Source organism: Nyctereutes procyonoides, unplaced genomic scaffold, assembly GCF_905146905.1.
Source record: "Nyctereutes procyonoides isolate TBG_1078 unplaced genomic scaffold, NYPRO_anot_genome, whole genome shotgun sequence".
NCBI lineage: Eukaryota > Metazoa > Chordata > Mammalia > Carnivora > Canidae > Nyctereutes > Nyctereutes procyonoides.
In genome coordinates, this window is record NW_026575052.1 from 26,070,325 (window position 1) to 26,092,702 (window position 22,378).

A 22,378-nucleotide genomic window follows, 5' to 3' on the forward strand; every position below is an offset into this window, starting at 1 on the left:
TAGTTGCTCCAGTACATCGTTCCCCAACACACCCGCCAGCCTTTGGCCATATCTGCTTACTTGTCCTCCCTGCAGGCTCCTTACTGTTGCTGCGGATTGCCTGCAGTTACCCTCAGTCTTGAGCATGCGGGCTCTGCGCTTGTGTGCAAGGATGCTGCAGGAGCAAAAGGACCGAGATGCCAGCTGAGTTGCTATAGTTATAATTTAATTGCATCAGCTTTACAGCCTATTAAGAGCAAAAAGGGAAACTGTTTTCTTGGTAACAATTATCAGTCATGCTCTCTTTCTTGTAAATTTCCATTCTTCTTCATCTCTTTCTACCTTAAATTCATTATTTTAGGGAGGAGGAAGTTGAACATTGAAAGAATGGGTATGGGGTGGGGCAGGTGCTTAAAAAAAACCAAAGGACTAATGACTGTATTTTTCCACCTTGATAGGCAGACATTAAAATGTGATGTGAATATTTTAGTACAGGGTGAAGGCAGAGAAGAGAACTGAGTAGGAAAAATTTTCTTGCATGAAATAAATTTTGGAAGAAAATGTGTCCTTAAGATTTTAGTTAAGATTAGATTGTAGATTTAAGATTGAATTGTTCTGTGCTGAATTCATTTGTTTAAATATACTTTGTTGGATTTTTCATTTTAGAGAACAGATTTGAAGGCTTTTTTGCATGTGTGTTTGATATTTTTAAACTGTTAAATTTCTTCACACATAAAGAGGGATATGCATAACATATATAAAGGTGTAAATCAGGGGTTGTCAGCCTATGATCCATGAGCCAGATCCAGCCCGCTGCCTGTTAAAGTCTTATTGGAACATGGCCACACTTATTTATGTATTGTCTGTGCTGCTTTTGTGCTACAATAGCAGAGTTGAATAGTTATGACAGAGACCGTATGGCCTGCAGAGCCTGAAATATTTACTGTCTGCCTTTTACAGGGTAAGTTTGCTGACTCCTGGTGTAAATAATAATAAAATGAATTGCACATTGCACAGTGAAGACATAGAGTATCATCAGTAGCCATGAAGCCCTCCCTGGGTACCCATTTTCAATTGCATCCCCCCTCTTTTCCCATCACAGATGCCCCATTGGATTTTTCCAGTCAGGTTCAGAAGCCAAACAACTTAAGAGTTGTACAAAGAAAAAGCCAGCAATCACTCTCCTTAACTTTATCCCCCAAGGTAACCAGGGTTATTGATCTGTTTCTTCTTTCACACTTTTCTCCATATTCATGCAAAGCATATACAAACATTAATTTGCCCAAAGTTTTACAGTAAATTATAACTTTACTTGTAGCAATACTACTGAGCAACCTTTTGAGCACTTGCTGTTTGTCAGGCACTGTGCCAAACACTTTATATTGCATTATATAATATCTTCTTAAAATAACCTTATGAAATAAGTGTTATTATCTCTGTTTTATAATTGAGAAACATCAGATAGCAAATGGCCGTGCCAGATTCAAATCCAAGTTGCTCAGTTAAGACTCTCCTATTTTTATGGCACTTTTTAATTCCCAAAGAATTGTCACAGGTGTTCTCCTGACTGGTCTTCATAAGCCTTGAGAGGTGAGCGAGGAAAAAAAAAAAAACAACCAGAGGAAGAAAATTAAGCTTAGGAAACTGATGCATTTAAAATTTTCAGGCAGTAAGAGACAGATGAGACTTGAACTCAGACCTCCTGACTTTGTTTCTGCTCCCCATGTGTACTGAGGACACCTTTTGTCTTCCTCTTCTCCTGAGAGTAGTGTTTGACTCCAGCCTTTCTGGCTTTTTGCTCAGGAGAAGCTGCCTGGTTTATGGAAATTGGGGCAGGTAGAAATCAGGGAGCTTTTGGATTTCTCTTCTCTTAAAAAGCTGGAAATTTCTGATATAGACTTTATTTGTAAAGCCATCCCTTACCCTGGATTCTCTATTGTTTTCCCTCAGTTCTATGTCCACTTTTCCCCATCAAATCTGTCTATGCACTGGACAATTCCTGCAGGCACCACCCACTCGGATGACTTCACTCTTCTGATTACTATAATAGCTAGTTTTTTAATTTCAAGGCTCTCAGCTCTGGTACACCTTAAAATTGCCTGGGTGCTGGGTGCATTCTCACATATCACTGGTGCAGATAAGGCACCTGTGGGACAGAATTTGGCAATATCTAGTGAATTTATCCTTTACCCAGCAATCCTTCTAAGGATCTATTCCAAAGACACACTGGCAAAAGTATGAAAGAGATGTGCATAACGATATCCATTGTGGCATTACTTCAATAGCAAAAATTAAAAACAACTCAAACATCCATCAGTAGGGGATTAGTAGGATAGGTGTGGTACATCTTGGCAGTGGAATACTTCTCAGTAACACTAGATAATGAGAACGTACACTACTGTAGAATGACTCCAGGACATATTGTGTAGTAAAGTAAAAACATACAAGGTGGAAAAAAAGTGTACAGTTCTCTTATTTAAGAAAACAAGTAAAAGACAGTCAATGTTCACAATTCAGAAGACTTAATTTTATTAAGATATTAATACTGCCCATATTGATCTGCAGATTCAGTGGAATCCTTATCAAAATTCCAGCTGGCTTTTTTGCAGAAATTGACAAGTTGATCTTAAAATCCATATGGAAATAAAAAGACACCTAGAGTTGCCAAAACAATCTTTAAAAGGCAGAAGAAAGTTGGAAGGCTCACACTTCTAATTTCATAACTTTAAACAAAGCTACCATAATCGAGACTGTGTGCTACTGGCATAAGAATAGATAATCGAGTAGAATTATGAGTCCAGAAATAAATCCATATGTCTGTCATCAGCTGATTTTCAGCAAATGCCAAGAGCATTTAGTGTTTTTTCAACAAATGATACTGGGGCAACTGGATATCTATATGCAAAAGAATGAAGTTGTACACCTTAATTCTAAATGTAACGGACTTGAATGTAAGAGCCAAAACTTTAAAACTCTTAGAAGAAAACAGGTATAAATCTTTCTGACCTTAAGTTAGGCAGAACCTTGCTAGACATGAAACTGAAAGCACAAGTGACAGAATAAAAAATAGATAAATTGAACTTCATCAAAATTAAAAAAACTTTTGTACATTTAAGGACACTATTAAAGTGAGAAAATAGCCCACAGAATGGGAGAAAATATTTGCAAATTATTTATCTGATAAGGGATTTATTTGTTTTAAAAATGAAAAGATGTAAATAGCTGTTTCTCCAAAGATGATGTACACATGGTTAACAAGCAAATGACAAGACATTCAACATCACCAGCCATCAGGGAAACACAAACACAAACCCCCATGACATATCACTTCATTAACACGCTAGAATGGCTATAATCAAAAGACCCTCAGCCCTGTATTGAGGATGTAGAAAAAATGGAGATTCATATACTGTTGGTGGGATGTAAAGTATTGCAGCCACTTTGGGAAACAGGCGAGCGGTTCCTTACAAGTTAAACAGCGTGACCATATGACTCAGCAATTCCACCTCTAGGGGTATACCCAAGAGAGATGAAAACAGTTATCCATATAAAGACTTATACATGGCTGTTTATAGGATTATTCATAATAGTCAAAAAGTGGAAACAACCCAAATGTCTGTCAGCTGATGAATTGATAAATAAAATGTGGTATATCCATAAAATGGAATACTACTTTGCAATAAAAAGAATGAGCGTTTAATACATGGCTCCTGCATGGATGAACTTTGAAAACGTTATGCTAAGTGAAAGAAGCCAGTCACAAAAGACGATGTATTGTAGAACTCCATTTATATGCAATGTCTTAAATAAGCAGATTGATAGAGATAGAAAGTAGATTAGTGTTCTTGTGGGCGGTTGGGTGGATTGAGGGTCATGGAGAGTGATTGCTGATGGGTTGGGGGTTTCTTTGTGGGGTGAAGAAAATTCTAAAAATCAGTTGTAGTGGATGGTTGCACAGCTCTGAATATACTAAAATCCACTAAGTCAGTTAAATGGATATGATATGTACATTGTATCTCGATAAAGTGGTTTTATTTTTAAATTATTTTTAATAAAGCAGTTTAAAAAAATCAGGTGATGGAAATGTATATACATATCCACTGGAAAAAAAAAAAGGAAAGTGTTTTAAAAGTACCTGGATTTTGCTTGAACCAGGTATGGTAAGACATGCAGACAAGAAAATGACTGTCATGAAGGAGGGAGTTTCTGTTTACAGTTGCCTAGAAATGAGGCAGGGCACGTCATAGGTCAGCATGGGGTCAGTCAAGATGCTGTGAGAGCAAGGGGAAAATGTGGGTAGGAGCCTGTATTCTGGTTTCCATGGGAAAGCAAGGCAGGGCTGGGTCAACAAATTTAGGATTGCCTAGTTTGAATAACCTCAACATCTTATAGGAGCTGTCTCTAGTTGTCTTTACCTAGCTGTGGGGTGGTAAGTGGCCCACTCAAGTTGGGGTATGGGCTTTGGACTCATTAGTTTGCATTTGAAATTTGTGCTCACTGGAAGGGCTGCCTTGCAAAGTGAGCTAATTTGGAGAGGCCAATGTCAGCAAGGCTATAGTTGTCAAAGCATCAGATACAGAAAATAAAAAGGCATGATTTTTTTTTTTAGATTACCAAGTATATATTTTGAGGAGATTTTTAAGAAGTGAAATAAATGCTTATGAAGCAGTCAAGATACCTCAGTTCTGTGGAGATACTCTTTCCAAAAACAAGCCAATTTTGTGGCTTAACTTTTCTTCAGAATATTGTTTTACTTCTCTTGAACTCACGAGTTTTTAGTGCCTGTAACTCACGTTCCATGAGATGGCTAGATTTTGAATCTGAGCATTCATTTCAGTTACCATTCAGGGACAGTTTTTCCTTTTTGTTTTATATCCCCCACCTAATAATTTTTAAGCAAATCCCAGCTAGTACACGATTTTACCCACAGATACTGCCAAGTGAATCTCTAGAAACTAATTCCTTTACTTTTTTTTTTTTTTTAAGGTTTTTACTTATTCATGGGAGAGACAGAGAAGTGGAGAAATAGGTAGAGGGAGAAGCAGACTCCCATGGGGAGCCTGATGCAGACTCTATCCCAGGACCCCAGGATCACGCCCTGAGCCAAAGGCAGATGCTCAACCGCTGAGCCACGCAGGTGTCCCTAATTCCTTTACTTTTTTTTTTTTTTAAGATTTTATTTATTTATTCATAGAGAGAGAGAGAGAGAGAGGCGGAGACACAGGCAGAGGGAGAAGCGGGCTCCATGCAGGGAGCCCGCTGTGGGACTCGATCTGGGTCTCCAGGATCATACCCCGGGCTGCAGGCGGTGCTAAACCGCTGCACCACCGGGGCTGCCCCCCACCTTTTTTTTTTTTTTTTAAAGATTTCATTTATTCACCCATAAGAGAGAGAGAGGCAGAGACACAGGCAGAGGGAGAAGCAGGCTCCACGCAGGAAGTCCGACACGGGACTTGATCCCGGGTCTCCAGGATCAGGCCCCAGGCGGAAGGTGGCGCCAAACCGCTGAGCCACCAGGGCTGCCCCCCCCCCCTTTTTTTAAAGATTCCTTTACTTTTAAACATAACTATAGTTCTGTATCTAAAATAAGTAAATATAATACTTTAATATCAAATTTTTAGTCTGTTCAAATATCTTACATGTTTATCAATTTGCTTGACTCAAAATCCAAATATCCCCTGTGTATTGTGAATCCTTGATAAATCTTTTAAAATTTCTTTTATTCAGTAAGTGCTCACTTCGTCTTTTCCCTTGGAGCTATTTTGTAATGAAGGACTGAACTCATTTGTCCTTATAGAATTTCCCACAATCTGGCTTTGTGTACTCTCACATAGTAGGTTCCTCTTCCCTATAAGTACTATTAATTTTGTAGTTATTTCTAGTAAGTAGATTCATGTGACTTGTTTTTCCTTAAATAATTTCATTACTAAAAGTGTTTTACATACAGAAAAAGAGACAAAAGTTTAATGAAACTCCATTGCTCATCACCCAATTTGTTTCATCTGTAATCCCACTCGGATTTAGAAACAGATTTTAGACATCAAATATATCTCTAAGTAATGACTCCAAAAATAAAAACACAGCACCATAATTACAACTAAAATTTTTAATTTCGTTAATATAAAATAGTTCAGTCACTGCTCACAATGCAATTGCTTTAATAATTATTTTCAAGGTGTATTTGAATTCAGATTTAGAGGTTCATGAAATCTAAGTCTTGGGTGTTAAGAGTTGTGAGTTTTAAAATTAATATTTTAAATTGATGCAAAATATTTACATGAGTCTGTGGACAAATATATAAAACGAGGTATTGTATGTACACAAGGCAGTTCTACCCCTTTTTTAAAATTTATTTTTTAAAGATTTTATGTATTTTTGCGAGAGAGCATGTGCGTGTGTGTGCACCTGTGTGCATGCATGAGTTGGGGAGGGGCAGAGGAGAGGGAGAAGCAGACTCCTTGCTGAACAGGGAGCCTGATGCCGGATTCCATCTCAGGACCCTGGGATCATGACCTGAGCCGAAGGCAGATGCTTAACTGACTGAATCAGCCAGGTGCCCGAGGTTCTACCTTTTGTCCATTAGTTTCCATTCTATTTTTTTTTAAGATTTTATTTATTCATGAGAGGCACAGAGAGAGAGAGACAGAGACACAGGCAGAGGGAGAAGCAGGCTCAATGCTGGGAACCTGACATGGGACTGGATCCCAGGTCTCCAGGATCACACCCTGGGCCAAAGGTGGCACTAAACCTCTGAGCCACCTGGGCTACCCTAGTTTCCATTCTAAATTCTTGCTTTTAGAGTTTTATTTTTTCAGGTGTTTCTGTTTTTGTTTTTGTTTTAATTTTACGGTTTCTCCTTCCTGATAAACTGTGCCAATCTACCCCTACTCTGCACTGGTACTCTGGACTTTTCCCCATCCTAGCACCATTCCTAAGAGCTCACTCATAATAGGTCTTCCTCCTTGCTTTTCTTCCCTCCTTCCCTAAAAAGACATGATTAATACAGAAGGTAAACAAAAGGTTTAAGTAACCTTAAATAAGGTGAATAAGATGGGAATGTTTTAAAAAATAAAATTGACTTTGGAGTTGTACAAATACATCATTATAAAACAAAATTAATAGCAAAAAAGTTCTTTAAAAAGGAAAATAAATGCTTAATCTAGTAGGTGACATACCACACAGAGAGGAACAGTTCCAAGTGATTCTTAATCTGTCATCAGTCAGCAGTTGGAGGTGTTGTTACAGCTGTTTTAAGACTTTTGTGTGTATAGTGTAGGATAGAGCAAATAAATAGTTATGGTGGTTATGTGAGGACTAGGACTTTTGGTGTGGGAAAAAGGAGATTCGGATAGAAAAATTTATGAGGTTAACCCAAAACTTTGTGTTTTAAATTTGAATTGAAGTATTAGTATAAACTCACCATGTAATTTATCTTAAAACTGAAACAAAAGTAAAAACTTCATTTCTAGCTCTACTTAAAGAAAAAGCCTAGAAACAGTGTAGCAGTGAACAGGCCTAGAGCTCAGATAGCCACTTGTAAAATCCATCTCTTAATAAAACAAGGGGGCTCTTTGGAGAGTTGACTGACTCCCAAGTCTGTATAAGATGAAAATGAAACATCTTGTCATACCAGATAGAGAAGTTATGAAGGTCTACTTGAGTCATGTCAAAAGAACTCAGAAACCGTCCTCAAAAGAACTCAGAAACCGTCCTCAAAAGGTTTCTACTAGGGATCCCTGGGTGGCGCAGCGGTTTGGCGCCTGCCTTTGGCCCAGGGCGTGATCCTGGAGACCCGGGATCGAATCCCACATCAGGCTCCCGGTGCATGGAGCCTGCTTCTCCCTCTGCCTGTGTCTCTGCCCCCCCCCCCCCTCTCTGTATGACTATCGTAAATAAATAAATAAAAAAAATAAAAAAAAAAGGTTTCTACTAGCTGAAGGAGAAGATTTGAGTATCATAAGGATAGTTCCTGCAATGAATTGAAACACATCAATAAGTATTTAATATGTTTCATTTTATGTTTATGACTATGTTTAAATTCATGAATTCATAATGATAAAGAAACTCATCCATCACTTTGAGGATGCTGGAGAACCATCTCATTATTCAGAGTAACCACATAGTGGATGAAGAGTTTTTCTGAAAGGGAATAGTCTGGCTAATAAAAATAGAATACCTGGGGCATCTGGGTGGCTCAGTCGGTTAAAAGCATCTGACTCTTGGTTTTGGCTCAGGTCGTTATCTCTGGGTTTTGAGATTGGGTTCCATACTCAGCGGGCAGTCTGCTGGAGCTCCCCCATCCCCACCCCTCCATGTGTACTCTTTCACTCTAATAAATCTTAGAAAAAAAAATACCACCATTTTGCAACTTCTAAGGAATTAATGACTAAGCAGTGACCATCAGTAACTGCTAATACACACACACACACACACACACACACACACACCTTTATATTCACCCAAAAACTTGTACATGAATGTTTAGGGCAGCATTTTTCAATCTCAAAGTGGAAACAACCCAAATGTCTATCACCTGATGAATAGATACACTGATAAACTGTGATGTATCCCTTTAATCCAATATTGTTCAATTATAAAAAGAAATGAAGTACCGATATATACTACAACATGGATGAATTTTGACAAGCATTATGCTAAATGAAAAAGGGTAGTCACAAAAATACCCATGTATTGGGACTCCTGGGTGGCTCCCTGCCTGGAGCCTGCTTCTCCTCCTTCTCCCTATGTCTCTCTCTATCTCTTGTGAATAAGTAAAACCTTTTAAAAAATAAAAATAACCCCACTATTGTATGAATCAATTTATATAAAATGTCCAGAATAGGCAAATTTATAGAAACAAAAGAGATTAATGATTGTCAGAGGATGAGAGGAGTTTGGAAAGAGACATGGGAAATGACCGCTAGTGGGTAGGGATTTGTTTGTGGGTTGATGAAAATGTCTAGAGTTGATTGTGGTGATGGTTGTACAACCCTGTAAATATACTAAAACCTACTGAATTGTACACTTTAAATGGATGAATTGTATGGTATATGAATTATATCTCAGTAAAGCTATTATTAAAAAAGGAAAGAAAAAAAAAGGAAAGAATATGTTACACTGATACCCATGCTTCAGCTTCACCTAGCACTATTCAGGATCATTGGAAGGAAAGTTGCCTAGGTGATTCTGATGTAACTACCATATTAGAAAGTTAGCTTTAAGGATTGTTAAAAGAGAGGCCAGATTATCTTATTTACTTGATAGCCTGAAGGAGAAGCCCCAGGGACATGCATTGTAGTTGACCTGTCTACATGAAAGAGACAAAAATCCATAATGAGGAACCCTCTGGGTGCACATCATCTATTTCTGTAGTACTTAGTAGAATAGAAATAAACACAAAGTCCTTTCTCTTCTCCAATAAGTCTGTTAGTTCAGGAGTAGAAATCTTAGGTGTGACAGCCATAGGTGTTAGGGTTACTTATGTTGCCCAGTGGTCTAGCTTCTGAGTTACTCAGAGGGAATGTAAATTTTGTCAGTGGGATTTTTGGATACTAAATTATAATCCAAAAGCATCTAATTCCCCTAAATTTTTTCCAGGGAGTGTTCTAGATATTAGTGAGACTGTGATTTTATTATTATCAGCTGTATTATTCCCATCTCTCTGCAAAGCATTTATTAGGTGACAGGCTCCTGTATTACTGGACTGGGCAGCAGAAAGGGAACTTAAAAACGTGCTAGATATGTTAGGCTTTTAAAGAGAAGCCATGGAAAATTGGCCTTGGACTTGGTCTGACTGCCCTTTGCATATCATCCATGGTCCTAGACTTTTAGCTTCTTCAACTAATAAAGTTTGGACTGAAGCTTCTCAAATGTTGTGGTTCACTGTATCTGTCTTTACAGAAGCTGGGAATACAATATGGTGGTTAAGAGTTTGTGCTCTGGAGCCTGATGACCTGACTCTGTCATTTCCTGGCTCTGTGACTTTGGATAAGTCAGTTAACTTCTTTGTACCTTATTTCCCCCGTCTGTAAAACAGAGATTGAGAATAGCATCTACTTTATGATTTTTACTGTAAAATGTGGGGAGTAGTCTAGCCTATCATTTTACTGGTATATTATCATTTTATTCTAGCAAGTTCTTCATTCTAACTCAGAATGATCAGAACTCTTATTACCGGGTTCAATTTGTGTCTGTTATTCTGTGTAATCTTATGGAGAGATTAAAAAAAAAAACATATAAAAGTATCTGGGCAGTACATAGGAAGTTTTGGGAAAAAAAAAGTTTTGAAGTTTAAAAATAAAAAAAATAGTCTATGGTGTTTTATGAAGCATATTAGATGTCCTAATCCTGCTTTTTTCTCCTTGCCCTATATCCTCATATAGATCTGTTCTCCTCGGTTCTCGGGGACTTGACATATCCCACATCTCCCAGCGATTGGAGAGTCTGAGTGCAGCCACCACCTTTGAGCCTCTTGAGCCTGTTAAGGACACAGACATCCAGGTAAGGGCTACCAGGTGCCAGTACTGCTGCAGGTAACCTTGAGTATGCAAACCAGGCTGAAGTTCCTGGTCCTTTGTTGACCAGCTGATGAGGAGTTCTAGATTTCTTTGTTAGTTCTCTTCCTGAGATATTAAGAGAATGGGTGATTCAGCTTTGGAGGTATAGTGGGGAACATAGATTACTTTCAGAGTGCTCTGAGAGGCTGAATTTAGGAAAGCAGTTCCAACCTGCACTTCTTAGATTATTATAATTATGAGAACAGATTTTTCTTCCTTCCTTGGGCTTAATCCAAGGCACAGAGACATTAGTTTTAAGTTTGTCTTGCTTTCTTTGCTGGATCTCAAATAATTTTACTCTTCGTCTTCCACATTTCTTTTTTACAGCTTGCTTGTATTGGTTGGCAAAGAGCTGGGAAAAACTTAGAGTACTATTTACTGAAACCTACTCATCGATTTCTAGGAAGTATTTGGCCGCATTAGTGGCACCAGGAAATGGTCTAATAAAGCACTCTAGTCTCATTTAACCTAACATGCCACTGGCATAATTGATTGCTGTTTTAATCTAATCAGAAACTGCTTTGTGTGTGTGCGCACACACACATTGTTAAGGAAAAAACTTTTGACTCATTTAGTTTTAAGGAATTGGGGTGCTGTGTTCATGTTAGAGTGAAGGGGCAGTGAGCTGCCATTTTAATTGTTGATTTACCTTTGAAATGAAAGGAAACAGGTTCTAAGAAGGCAACGTTCTTTTTTTTTTTTTTTTTTTAAGATTTATTTATTTAGGGGGATCCCTGGGTGGCGCAGCGGTTTGGCGCCTGCCTTTGGCCCAGGGTGCGATCCTGGAGACCCGGGATCGAGTCCCACATCGGGCTCCCGGTGCATGGAGCCTGCTTCTCCCTCTGCCTGTGTCTCTGCCTCTCTCTCTCTCTGTATGACTATCGTAAATAAATTTAAAAAAAAATAAAAAAAAAAGATTTATTTATTTATGAGAGAGAGAGAGAGAGAGAGAGAGAGAGAGAGAGAGAGAGAGGCAGAGACACAGGAGGAGAGAGAAGCAGCTCCACACTGGGAGCCTGACGCGGGACTTGATCCCCGGACTCCAGGATCGCGCCCTGGGCCAAAGGCAGGAGCTAAACCGCTGAGCCACCCAGGGATCCCCAGAAGGCAACATTTTACAGATAGTTACTAATTGTGTTATTACTTGGGCTCAGTTTGAATTAACTCTGCTGTCTTCCCAAGAACTATTTTTATCCATCTAATGGCCATAGTCCTACATAGTCTCATAGTATTTATTCCAGTTCAACATAACTGAAAACCCTATGTTTGTATTGAGACTTAAATAACTGTCTTATTTAAGTAAATACTCATTATTTTTCCTGTTACTGATATGTTCCCATAGTCTCTAGGTTTTTTTTTTTTAATTTTGTGTACTAAATTGTATTAACTTGTCACCTTAAGGATGCCTGCTCATTTCCATGAAATCTTAAAATGGCATGTATACTTAACTTTATTTATTTTGTTTACTTTTAGCTGTCTTTTTTGTTGTTCCTTTTGTTTTACTGCTTGATACTCTGTAAACCAATACTTTTAACAAGGATGAGATGAGCAAAAGGGATAGAGCTAAAAAATTTGAATAATCATGTATTTTGGGTAGTATCCCTAATAGTGGGGAAGAAATGGCACTTGCTGAAAGGTTGGTTGTTTTTAATGTTTAAAATAGCAAATCCGTTATTTTTATTTTTTTTAAAAAATTATTTATTTATTTGGTGTGTGTACATGCAAGTGTAGGGGTAGGGGCAGAGGGGGACAATCTCAAGCAGACTCTTGCCCGAGCCCAACTGGGGGCTCAAGTCACACAACCCATGAGATCATGATCTGAGCTGAAACCAAGAGTTGCAGGTGACACTGACTGAACCACCTAGTGAAGAACTTGAACTTGTTCAAGAAGAACCCTGAAGAACTTGTTTATTTTTAAAACCAACTGCTTTTATTTTTTTATTATTTATTTATTTATTAAAGATTTTATTTATTCATTCGTGATAGACATAGAGAGAGAGAGGCAGAGACACAGGCAGAGGGAGAAGCAGGCTCCATGCTGGGAGCCCGACACAGGACTCAATCCCAGGACTCCAGGATCATGCCCTGGACCAAAGGCAGGAGCCAAACCGCTGAGCCACCCAGGGATCCCCAAACCAACTGTTTTTAAATGTTCCTTGGCATATTTGTTGTACATATTTGGAATCGTCAGTACACTTAGTGATGTACTTCATGAATTCCCTCTGATATGGTACTCCATTTTCTGCTTTGAGATATTGACAGGTTTATAAATATATCAAGTCATGGTCTTCTCTTCTAACCTTCTGTTTAATGCACGAACACTCCTTCAGCACCCCCATTAGATGGTTTCCCAGTAGTGCCTGCTTAGTCACAGCAAAGAGAGTTTCTTAATTTGTAATGAGCATTGCTAAGAATTTTGGTCCTGTACCACAGGGAAATCTTTGAACTTTGAGAGGAAGGATGCTTTCATTTTAAAATTTTACCTTTCAGGTTTTTCCAGAATAGCTTCAGAAATGCAAAATGGTCAGTCCAAGGTGACTTTGGATTAATTAGGAATTGATCATCTAGATCTAAAGTAAAGATTTAAGACTTACTAGTTTTGGGGCACCTGGGTGGCTTGATCATTTAAGCGTCTCACTCTTGATTTTGGCTCAGGTCATGATCTCAGAGTTGTGAGATCAAGCCCCACTTTGGGCTCCATGCTGGATGTGGAACCTACTTAAGATTCTCTCTCTCTCTCTCTCTACCTCCCCCCCCCCCCCCACTTTGGGGCACCTGGATGACTCAGTTGGTGTGAAGTCTGACTCTTGGTTTTGGCTCAGGTCATGATCTCAGGGTCCAGCGATCAAGCCCTGCATTGATCTCTGAGCTCAGTGCAAAGTCTGCTTGTCCTTCTTCCTCTGCTTCTCCCCACCACTCATGCTTGCTCTATCTCTAAAATAAATAAATAAGATCTTTAAAAAATTCTCTCTCTCCCTCTGCCCTTTCCCTAGTTGCTCAAAGAAAAAAAAGACTTATTAGTTCCAAAGTACTTGTTCTGTTGATTTCATCTTCTTGCCAACAAAAGCTTAATGGAGAAAATTTAAGTTTTAAAGGGCTGAGGCTTTGGCTTAATCTGAAATGGTTCTAGTTATTGATAGGGATTGGAAGTTTTAGGTTGTATTGTGGGGCTTGCCTGACCTGTGCTTAAGCCCCCCATATACACAGTATCAACATATCCTTTGCCTGATTTCTTATTTAGTAGATATGAGCCAGGTCGCCTTTTGCCCTGAGCATGGAGCAATCTTCCTTTTAATTCTTCTCATTGTGTGTTGATTATCCAAGAAGAGTTAACTTAGTTACTTTTATTGTTTGTTTTTAGAAAAGCCATATATATTTTTTTTCATGGACTTTTTTTTTCCTCATATACTTTTATAGCTTTTTTGAGATATATGATTCACATACTATAAATCTAATGGATTCTTGTGTATAAATTTTTCCAACCAGTGCAGTTATAGAGATGAGAATGTATCCTAATCCCATGTGCCACGTCTCAATCAGAATGAATTTATTATGTGAGTTTATAAATTCATAGAAGGAAATGCTGAAGAATCCTTTGATAGATGCTATCCAAGACTTTGTACCATCCATTGTTTTGGGTTACTTAAAAGCTTGAAAAGGTATTTCCCTGTGTATAGATACATATACAGATATGTGTGTAGTCCTTTTCTGTTTGGTAGACATTGATTATATTCTCTCTTTTTTTAGTGGAAAGCTTGAAATTAATACAGGTTTTCCTCTGTTAACTGTTGTTTGTCATAATTGATGATGTTGGCATGCATTGTGAATGCATTTTTGAAAGATTACTGTGGCCAGCAAAGGTAACATACTTAAAAAGATTTACTTAAATATATATGGCTGAGGCTAGGAGAATTTTTTGAAATGTTTATTTTATTTTTTGGAAATGGTCATAAAGAAGGCCTAGCTATACATTTGTGTAATAGAGATGTAATTATGTAAAGAACAATTATTAACAGGGCATGGCACTGAAATGACTGTACTGCTCTAAGTGACTTCGTGGTGCTTGTAAGCACAAGTCCTCTGAGAGATGTTCACTTGGCTCAAATCTGTCTTCAGAAAAAAAAAATATCAAGGGCAGATTGCACATCTTTACTATGAGTTGCAAAGACCCAATGTACCATGGGTGATGTGTATTATGTAGTAATAAACTGCAAATTTACATAGTTCAGTTACATTGTGGGCTTTTTCACTACATTGCATGTATATTTCAAGAAAGCTCTGCAGAAATTGCCTGAGTTGGCCATAAAAATGGGAGCTGCAGTTTCTTTACATTAAGCTGTATTATTTCTAAATGGTATTAGATCAAAGTATAATAATACTATTGCTGGGATGCCTGGGTGGCTTAGTGGTTGAACATCTACCTTTGGCTCAAGGCATGATCCCAGATTGAGTTCTGCATTGGGCTCTGCATGGCACCTGTTTCTCCTTCCTCTTGCTTTTTTTTTTTTTTTTTTCCTTCCTCTTCCTATGTCTCTGCCTCTTTCTGGGTCTCTCATGAATAAATAAATAAAATCTTAAAAAAAATAATGATATTGCTAAACTTCCTGTATTAGATTCCTGTATTAGATTTCTGTATTAGATTAGATTAGGGCTGCCACAAGAAGTTTCCACAAACTCTGGCCTAAAACATTAGAAATTTATCCTCTTGCAGTTTTGGAGTCTAGAACTTTGAAATCAGTGTTGGCAGTACTATATTCCCCTTGAAGGCTTTAGGGGAGAATCTGCTTCTAACTTTTGGTGGCACCAGCCCTTCCTTAACTTTAGTCTCTGCTTCTATCTCCACAAGGTTTATCTCCTTTATGGTTTAGTCTCTTAGAAAGACTCCAGTCATTGGAAGTAGGGCCTATCCCAAATCCAGGATGATCTCATCTTGAGATCCTTAACTTAATAACATTTGCAAAAATCATATTTCCAAATAAGATCATATGCACAGGTACTAGGTGTTAGGACTTCTACATTTGGTGGGAGACACATGTCAACTGACTACACTTAGAGTGCCAGAAATCTTAAGACCATAAATTAACTGTAATTAATGAAACATCATCAAATCTCACTCTTTCACAGTTGTATGGAGTATTAGGCTAAGGCATCTGTTGCTAGTTGTTCAGTGACTGCAGACCTTACCCAGTTATCTGATCTCATCCTCAACATTCTCTTTCCGGGCTGTGGGAAGACCCATATCTGATTCAAGTTAAGTGGTAGTTACTGTTTCCAAACAGGCTAACGCTCTGTAATGTGTTTAAGAGATTTCCTTTTTTTCCCCTCAAAGATTTTATTTATTTAATCATGAGAGACAGAGAGAGAGAGGCACAGGCACAGGCAGAGGAAGAAGCAGGCTCCATGTGGGGAGCCTGACGTGGGATTCGATCCTGGGTCTCCAGGATCATACCCTGGGTCGAAGGCGGCGCCAAACTGCTGAGCCACTTGGGCTGCCCTGTTTAAGAGATTTCTATAGAGACATTTTAAAAATAGAAACTGTCTGCTTTTCTAAAGTATTAAATACCTAGTGTTTGGGGTATGTAAAGGTGGGACTAAATTGTGATACTTTCCTGTAGTAGGAGGTGCTATCTTATCGTGTGTGTGTGTGTGTGTGTGTGTGTGTGTGTGTACACATGCACAAGCATTTGTACTTTAGCCACCAGGTTGCCTCTTTTTCTTTTATATGTTAAGTCTTTGCTTATCACCTTCCTTTAGCCTGGAGTAGCACCTCTGAAATGTCTGAGCCCTCATTTCAGTCTAACCTTTTGAGGCTCTCCTCATACACCGCCTCTTTTCATGGTCTTCTCAGATTCTCTCTCTTGGCAGCCTTCAAATACAGGGTGTCGGTTTTACTGCTTAGGAAAAAACAAAACTTCCAAATGTTTCCCCACAAAATTAACAGAAATTTGGCTTATGTTGTTGGAATTAACTTAGTAGCCCATTCGAATCTTAGATAAGTGAATCTTATATCTTATCTCTTCAGCCAAAAAAGAAAGATCCTATTCTGAAAGTCTTTATAACCTATAAATTTCCAGATGGAAATCTGTCCTGTCCTGTATGAGTAAAGATCAAAAGAATCTTAAATAGTGGATAAAATAACTATAAAAAAATTAGAATCAGGGAAACTGATTTATCACATACAAGATAATGATGCAATAATAATTCACTTGTTAGAAATTTATTTTATCACATTGATAATAATAAAATATTCATTATTTCCTTCCTTTTTATTCTCCTTGGCCTTGAAATGTAGAATATGCTGGGACCACTCTTAGCTTATCTTTTATTTATTTATTATTATTATTTTTTTAATTTTTATTTATTTATGATGGTCACACACACACAGAGAGAGAGAGGCAGAGACACAGGCAGAGGGAGAAGGAGGCTCCATGCACCAGGAGCCCGACGTGGGATTCGATCCCGGGTCTTCAGGATCGCGCCCTGGGCCAAAGACAGGTGCCAAACCGCTGCGCCACCCAGGGATCCCTAGCTTATCTTTTAAATAATAAGAACTAAATAGCTTTGATAAGTTTAAAAATGAATCATTGCTTGTGTAACCCCTTATCACCTAAATTGTTATTTTCATGATTTATCTTTTAATTTTACATCTTCAGAATTAAGAGACTGCTGCTTAAATACAGCTATATATAACAGCTAAGCGGAAAAGTGGTTGTGGTGCTTGCTAATTGTGTGTTTGTAGTACTGGCAAGTTGTTAGTGGGGAATTGGTTCCAGAAATCCTGTGGCTGTTTGTTTGTTGGAAAGAGGGTCAGCCTTGCCTAGAATGATTAGTGTGCTAATAAGCAGCTCTTCAGGAATATTACTGGCAAAATATTAATATTGAGGGAAAAGTGCAGTAAGCTTTCCCTTGCTCAAATTTGCTGCAAGAGTGTGTGTCTGAATGGATGAACAATACCTGAACTCTAAGGTTATTTTTAAGTAGTCATTTTCATTTGTTTCTAGAAGTTGAAACTGCTAAGCGTGTATACTGAGGAGAGGTCTTTAACAGAGTTGCTTTAGTAAATTTGAAGAAGAGGTGGGGTTCATTCATCAAGAGTTGCATCTGTTTCCATGCTGATCATCATATAACAGTCCTGAGATATGTTTCAAGTGTGAAAAACATACCTATCTCCCATGGTGTTTCTGTTCTTAATATGCCTGAGCAGGAGTTTCTGCGGCAGTGATCTAGCCCGCATATAAAAATACAAGAATCTAAACAGTGTGAAGGTTTTTAGTTAAGCATTTGTGTTTATTGACCTCCTTGCTTATATTCCTCTTGCCCCTAAGAGAGTCAGTGGGCAGTTCATGGTAACCTTTCTTTTGAGTTTTTAGAAAACTTTAATGGATATTTGAATCTTGCCCTTTTGAAGCTTATCCTGGACTTAAATTAAACAACCTATAGTTAATGCTCTTGGGTTCATTTGATAACGAACCCAATTCTCACTGGATCCTAAGCTTGCTAGTTAGTGAGAAACACTTTCCTGGAACAAACACCAGGTACATTTTGGGTCAGCAATCAGTTGTAGTAACCAAACGCATGTGGCCAAACACCTACATCTCACTGTGCCCTGTCTTCTTGATCAGGGCAGTCATGGTACCAGGCTTTGTCTGTTTTGTGAACACTGCAGTGTCCACAGCACACCTGCTTAACAAACGTATTTGCTGTTTCTTGTCATTAAACCTTGATCCAGTATAAATCTCAGAGCTGGTGAAAACCAGTAAACATGTAAAAAAAGAAAAAATAGTGTCTTCCCAGAGACAAATTAATGTACCATCCTGTTTTGTGTTTGTAATTAGGTAGTCTGATACTGATTGCTGGGTAAGTACTGAAATGATTTAATTTTTCTGCTTGTCTGTGATAAGGGAAAAGGTAGGCATTGTGGTATGCAATTACATTAAAGTATCTTGTGAATGGAATTAAAAATGGTGACTTTGGAATAAAAATGGGTGTTAAAGGCATCGTCTGTGGAAAATGTGAAAAACTGCTTTTATGTGAGCCAAGGATATAAGATTTCAGCCTTTTTTACTTACCCATTCACACTTACTCCTGAATGCAGGGCTTTCAGAACAAGCAAGTAAATGGATGCTGAATGCCTTCTGAGCAAGCAGGAAATGACAGGCTTTTTTGTCTTCTCAGAGGTTTCTTATATCCTGTATTGAGCAAAGGAATATCAATTACCAACAAAAGAAGAAAGAAGTTGGAATGGTTCCGTTAAGAGTGTTTTGGAAGAAGCCGATGGCTAAAATATTTATCTAACAGTTTACTAGAGCACTTCACATATGGGCCAGGCCCTGTTGTCTTTGAACCGGTTTGAATCTTGCCCTCCCTCCTCCCTGAGCTGTCTCTTAACCTGCCAATATCTATCTATCTATCGATGTCCCAGCACTCTGGAGGTGGGGGGGGGGCACGTATTGTCATCTGCAATCTGGTGTCTTTAAATCATTTGACTTCAGGAACCAGAAATAGGCATGTCTTTTTATCTGCTGAACCATTTGATACTGGAGTGGATGTAATTTAAATGGGGGTTAAAACCTGGTTGAATATCGAATGCATTACTGTAGACCAGCCTGTCATTCTCAGGTGGCAGCTCTTGACCCTGTGCACCACTTTGATCTGCTGCTGCAGCACCCTGTGATCTCTTATTTCCGTTTTGGTGTGTTCGATCTCAGAGCTTTCCAGGCCTGTAGCCTGATGTGGTTCCTTGCATTGTTGGGGGTGGCAAAATGTGGCTCCTTAGTTCTAAAACTGTGGGACCCAGGTTCCCACTGTCTCCACTAAAAATCCACATTCTGTGAAGGAAGTGAGAAGGGGCTTAGACAGGGAAGACTCCTGGTTTTTTTTATTTGCTGGGGACCAGGAACAGAAGCTGGGAGAAAGGATAGGTAGTGTCCTCTACAGACAAGACCTGTATTAGACTTTTCTTTTGCTGCAGAGCTCTTAGAGCTAGTAGGTATTGCTTTTTTTTTTAAAGCTTTTTTCCCCCTATTACCCAGATGCTTGTCTTCCATCGTGTACTTCAGATATAGAGAGGTTGAGTGAGTCCCTTAAGCTCGGGTTGCTGGCAGCCAAGCCAAGGCTCAGGCCGTCAATTCTGACAGCCTCCGGGTCTGTGACACTAACAATCAGCAGCAGTGCACGTGCCACTTGAATTATCTTGGAGGACAGAAAGGTGAGGCCTCTCCTCATCGCAGAGTGGCTGTGAGGCCACAGCCAAATCCTGCCCCTGCTTTTCTGAAAGCCACCGTTCTTGAAGGACCTCAGCAGGGTCTGCTGAGCAGAACTGGGCCGATATAGCTTCTGAGAACTTGTACAGAAAGTAGCCTTGTCTTACAGAATATATTTACAACCAGTACTGGGCCATTCCTTTCATTTATAAAACAAAGGGGAGGCTTGGGTCAGCAGAATGGAAGTGGGAGTGCAGATTTACTGGCTGATTTTTGTGATTACTACCTGATTTGCTTTATTTCTTTGACTGGCATGAGCAGAAGGATGTGAGGGAGAGTTTCCTCTGCTCTCTTTTCTTTTAAAAACAAAAAAATTGTCTATTTTTAGGTTCTGTCACTATCTTAGGGACAGATAGAAATGGCCATTGAAGGTTAAAATGTGCTTGATTTGTTTAAGGTGCCAAAACACTCTGGTGTGATATTTTCTGGGAGTACTTTCTTACTACGTTCTCTCTTATCCACAGTGTTTATCAGTCTCTGAAGGACCAGCACAGGACTTGGTCTTTTTTTTTTTTTTTTTAAAGATAAGCTCCACACCCAGCATGGAGCCCAACTTGGGGCTTGACCTCATGACTCTGAGCTTAGATCAAGAGTAGGAAGCTGGGATCCCTGGGTGGGCAGCTGTTTGGCGCCTGCCTTTGGCCCAGGGCACGATCCTGGAGACCCGGGATCAAATCCCATGTCGGGCTCCCGGTGCATGGAGCCTGCTTCTCCCTCTGCCTGTGTCTCTGCCTCTCTCTCTCTCTGTGTGTGTGTGACTATCATAAAAAAAAAAAAAAAAAAAAAAAGAGTAGGAAGCTTAACTGGCTGAGCCACCCACATGCCCTGCCTTGTGGATCTTTGAAGATTTACGGGCATTCACAATAGTATATGGTACAGTGATGAGGTCCAAAATGCCCCAGAGGTCTTCATGTTGAATGAGTATGGTAGTGGGTGTTCTTCACTGAGAAGGTGCCTACTGAATCAGTGCTTCTCAAATAAGTTTTTTTTTTTTTCCCAGTTCATCTCAGGCTGAGAGATACTCTTAGAAAAATACAGTAAAAATGAATTACTAGGGGGAAAAAAGCCAAAATAAAAGACATACAAAATACAAGCCTTAGTTTTTCAAATTAAATTCAGTCAACAAAATTACTCATCAGCTTGCTCTAAAATTTTCTAAATGCTTATTCTCCGTTTTTGTACCTGTCTGCTGCAGACAGGGCACCAGCTATTTGGGATCTGTTACTCCTTCAACCACACTTTGAGTAGACTAGTTTAAATAGTTATGTTTCCCCTACCCCCATCTCACCTTTCTTCTTTCTCCCTTTCCTTCCCTACTTCCTTTCTTTAAGTATCCCTGCTGGTGCAATGAATAGTGGCACTAAGGACAAGTTTGAGTTCCCTTGTCTTCTGTTTTATCCCAGCTAAAATCGAGTCAGAACTAAGGTTTACTGAACATTCATTGCGTCAAGATACTGTACTGAACACTTCCAGGTTTCTAGTAACTATTTGAAGTAGATATTCTTGTTAACCCTCTTCACTGATGGGAAACCTAAGGCCTGCAAGGGGCTAGATATGCCACGCTTGAACTCCCTTCTGTTGGTTTGAATTCAGTACTGTGCCCTTAGTCTCCTAGGTTTTAAATTTCATTGTATATCAAAACTGTTTAATAAAGAAGTGAATTTTCAAGATCTGTTTGAAAGAGGAAAGTAGTAGAGGTGTTTAAATAGAAGTATTGCTCATTGATTGCTCTTTTAGAGCAAAATAAAGAGTAGAAAGCCTACCGTGAATGAGTGTGGCGAGCATTGCTCTATTTACATATGTGTAGTAGTAACATAATCTTGATTGAGGAAAAAGCTGGAACATACTTTCTAAACCTTTATACCAACCCCTGCTGGTTTTGGGTGGGGTGAGGAAGATGAGTTTTGCAGGAAGGCCAAACCTTTATCCGTTTATCTCCAGGTGCTTGCTTTTTTGCATTAGTTTTGTGCTTACTGAGCTGTCAGTTTAATTTACTGTCTAAAGCTCAGCCTATTATTTCTCAGGTTTGCTGCCCTACAGGTATATTGTAAAGGGTTTCTGTGAAATCTTGGAGCAGCTTTTAGTTTCAAAATGCCAAGGCTTTGTGCTTGTGAAAATAGGTTCTGTTCAGCTTCTTGCTTGATCATCTTTGTTTTGTTTTGCTTTTGAAGCTGAGCTTGAGTTAGAAGAATGATGCTAGAAGCAATTTAAAGGGCACATCAAGTTTTTTACCGTAATCCTGAACTATTGATTGTTGACTTATTTGTAGGTTTAATGCAGACCCATTTCCTTACTTAGCGTCTGACTGGCCATTAAGCTCTGGCAGTGTGCCGGAATGTTGAAATCTTGCATCTTATAATATGATTTGGCTGTCTAAGGGTATTATGTGTGTTGGTTTTTATAGACACAGACAAGGCCCTCGACTTTGTGTGTGCTCCAGAATACAGGAAAGAATTTCTCTACAGCAAAATTATTCACTTCTAGGAGACAACATAAAAGTGAGGTGACCTGGAGTCACGCAAATTGGTACTATGTGGACTAACTGGCTTTTACCAATAAATGCAGAATAACGTAACAATC

General features: G+C 38.9%; 1 protein-coding gene across 1 annotated transcript in view; it reads left to right on the plus strand.

Annotated features, from left to right (window-relative positions):
- NUP93 (nucleoporin 93) overlaps positions 1-22,378 on the plus strand; it is a 109,552-nt gene that overhangs the window by 20,796 nt on the left and 66,378 nt on the right. The window contains exon 3 of the mRNA XM_055332157.1: positions 10,362-10,479. Within this exon, the coding sequence (XP_055188132.1) occupies positions 10,362-10,479 (118 nt within the window). The remainder of the gene's footprint in view (positions 1-10,361; positions 10,480-22,378) is intronic.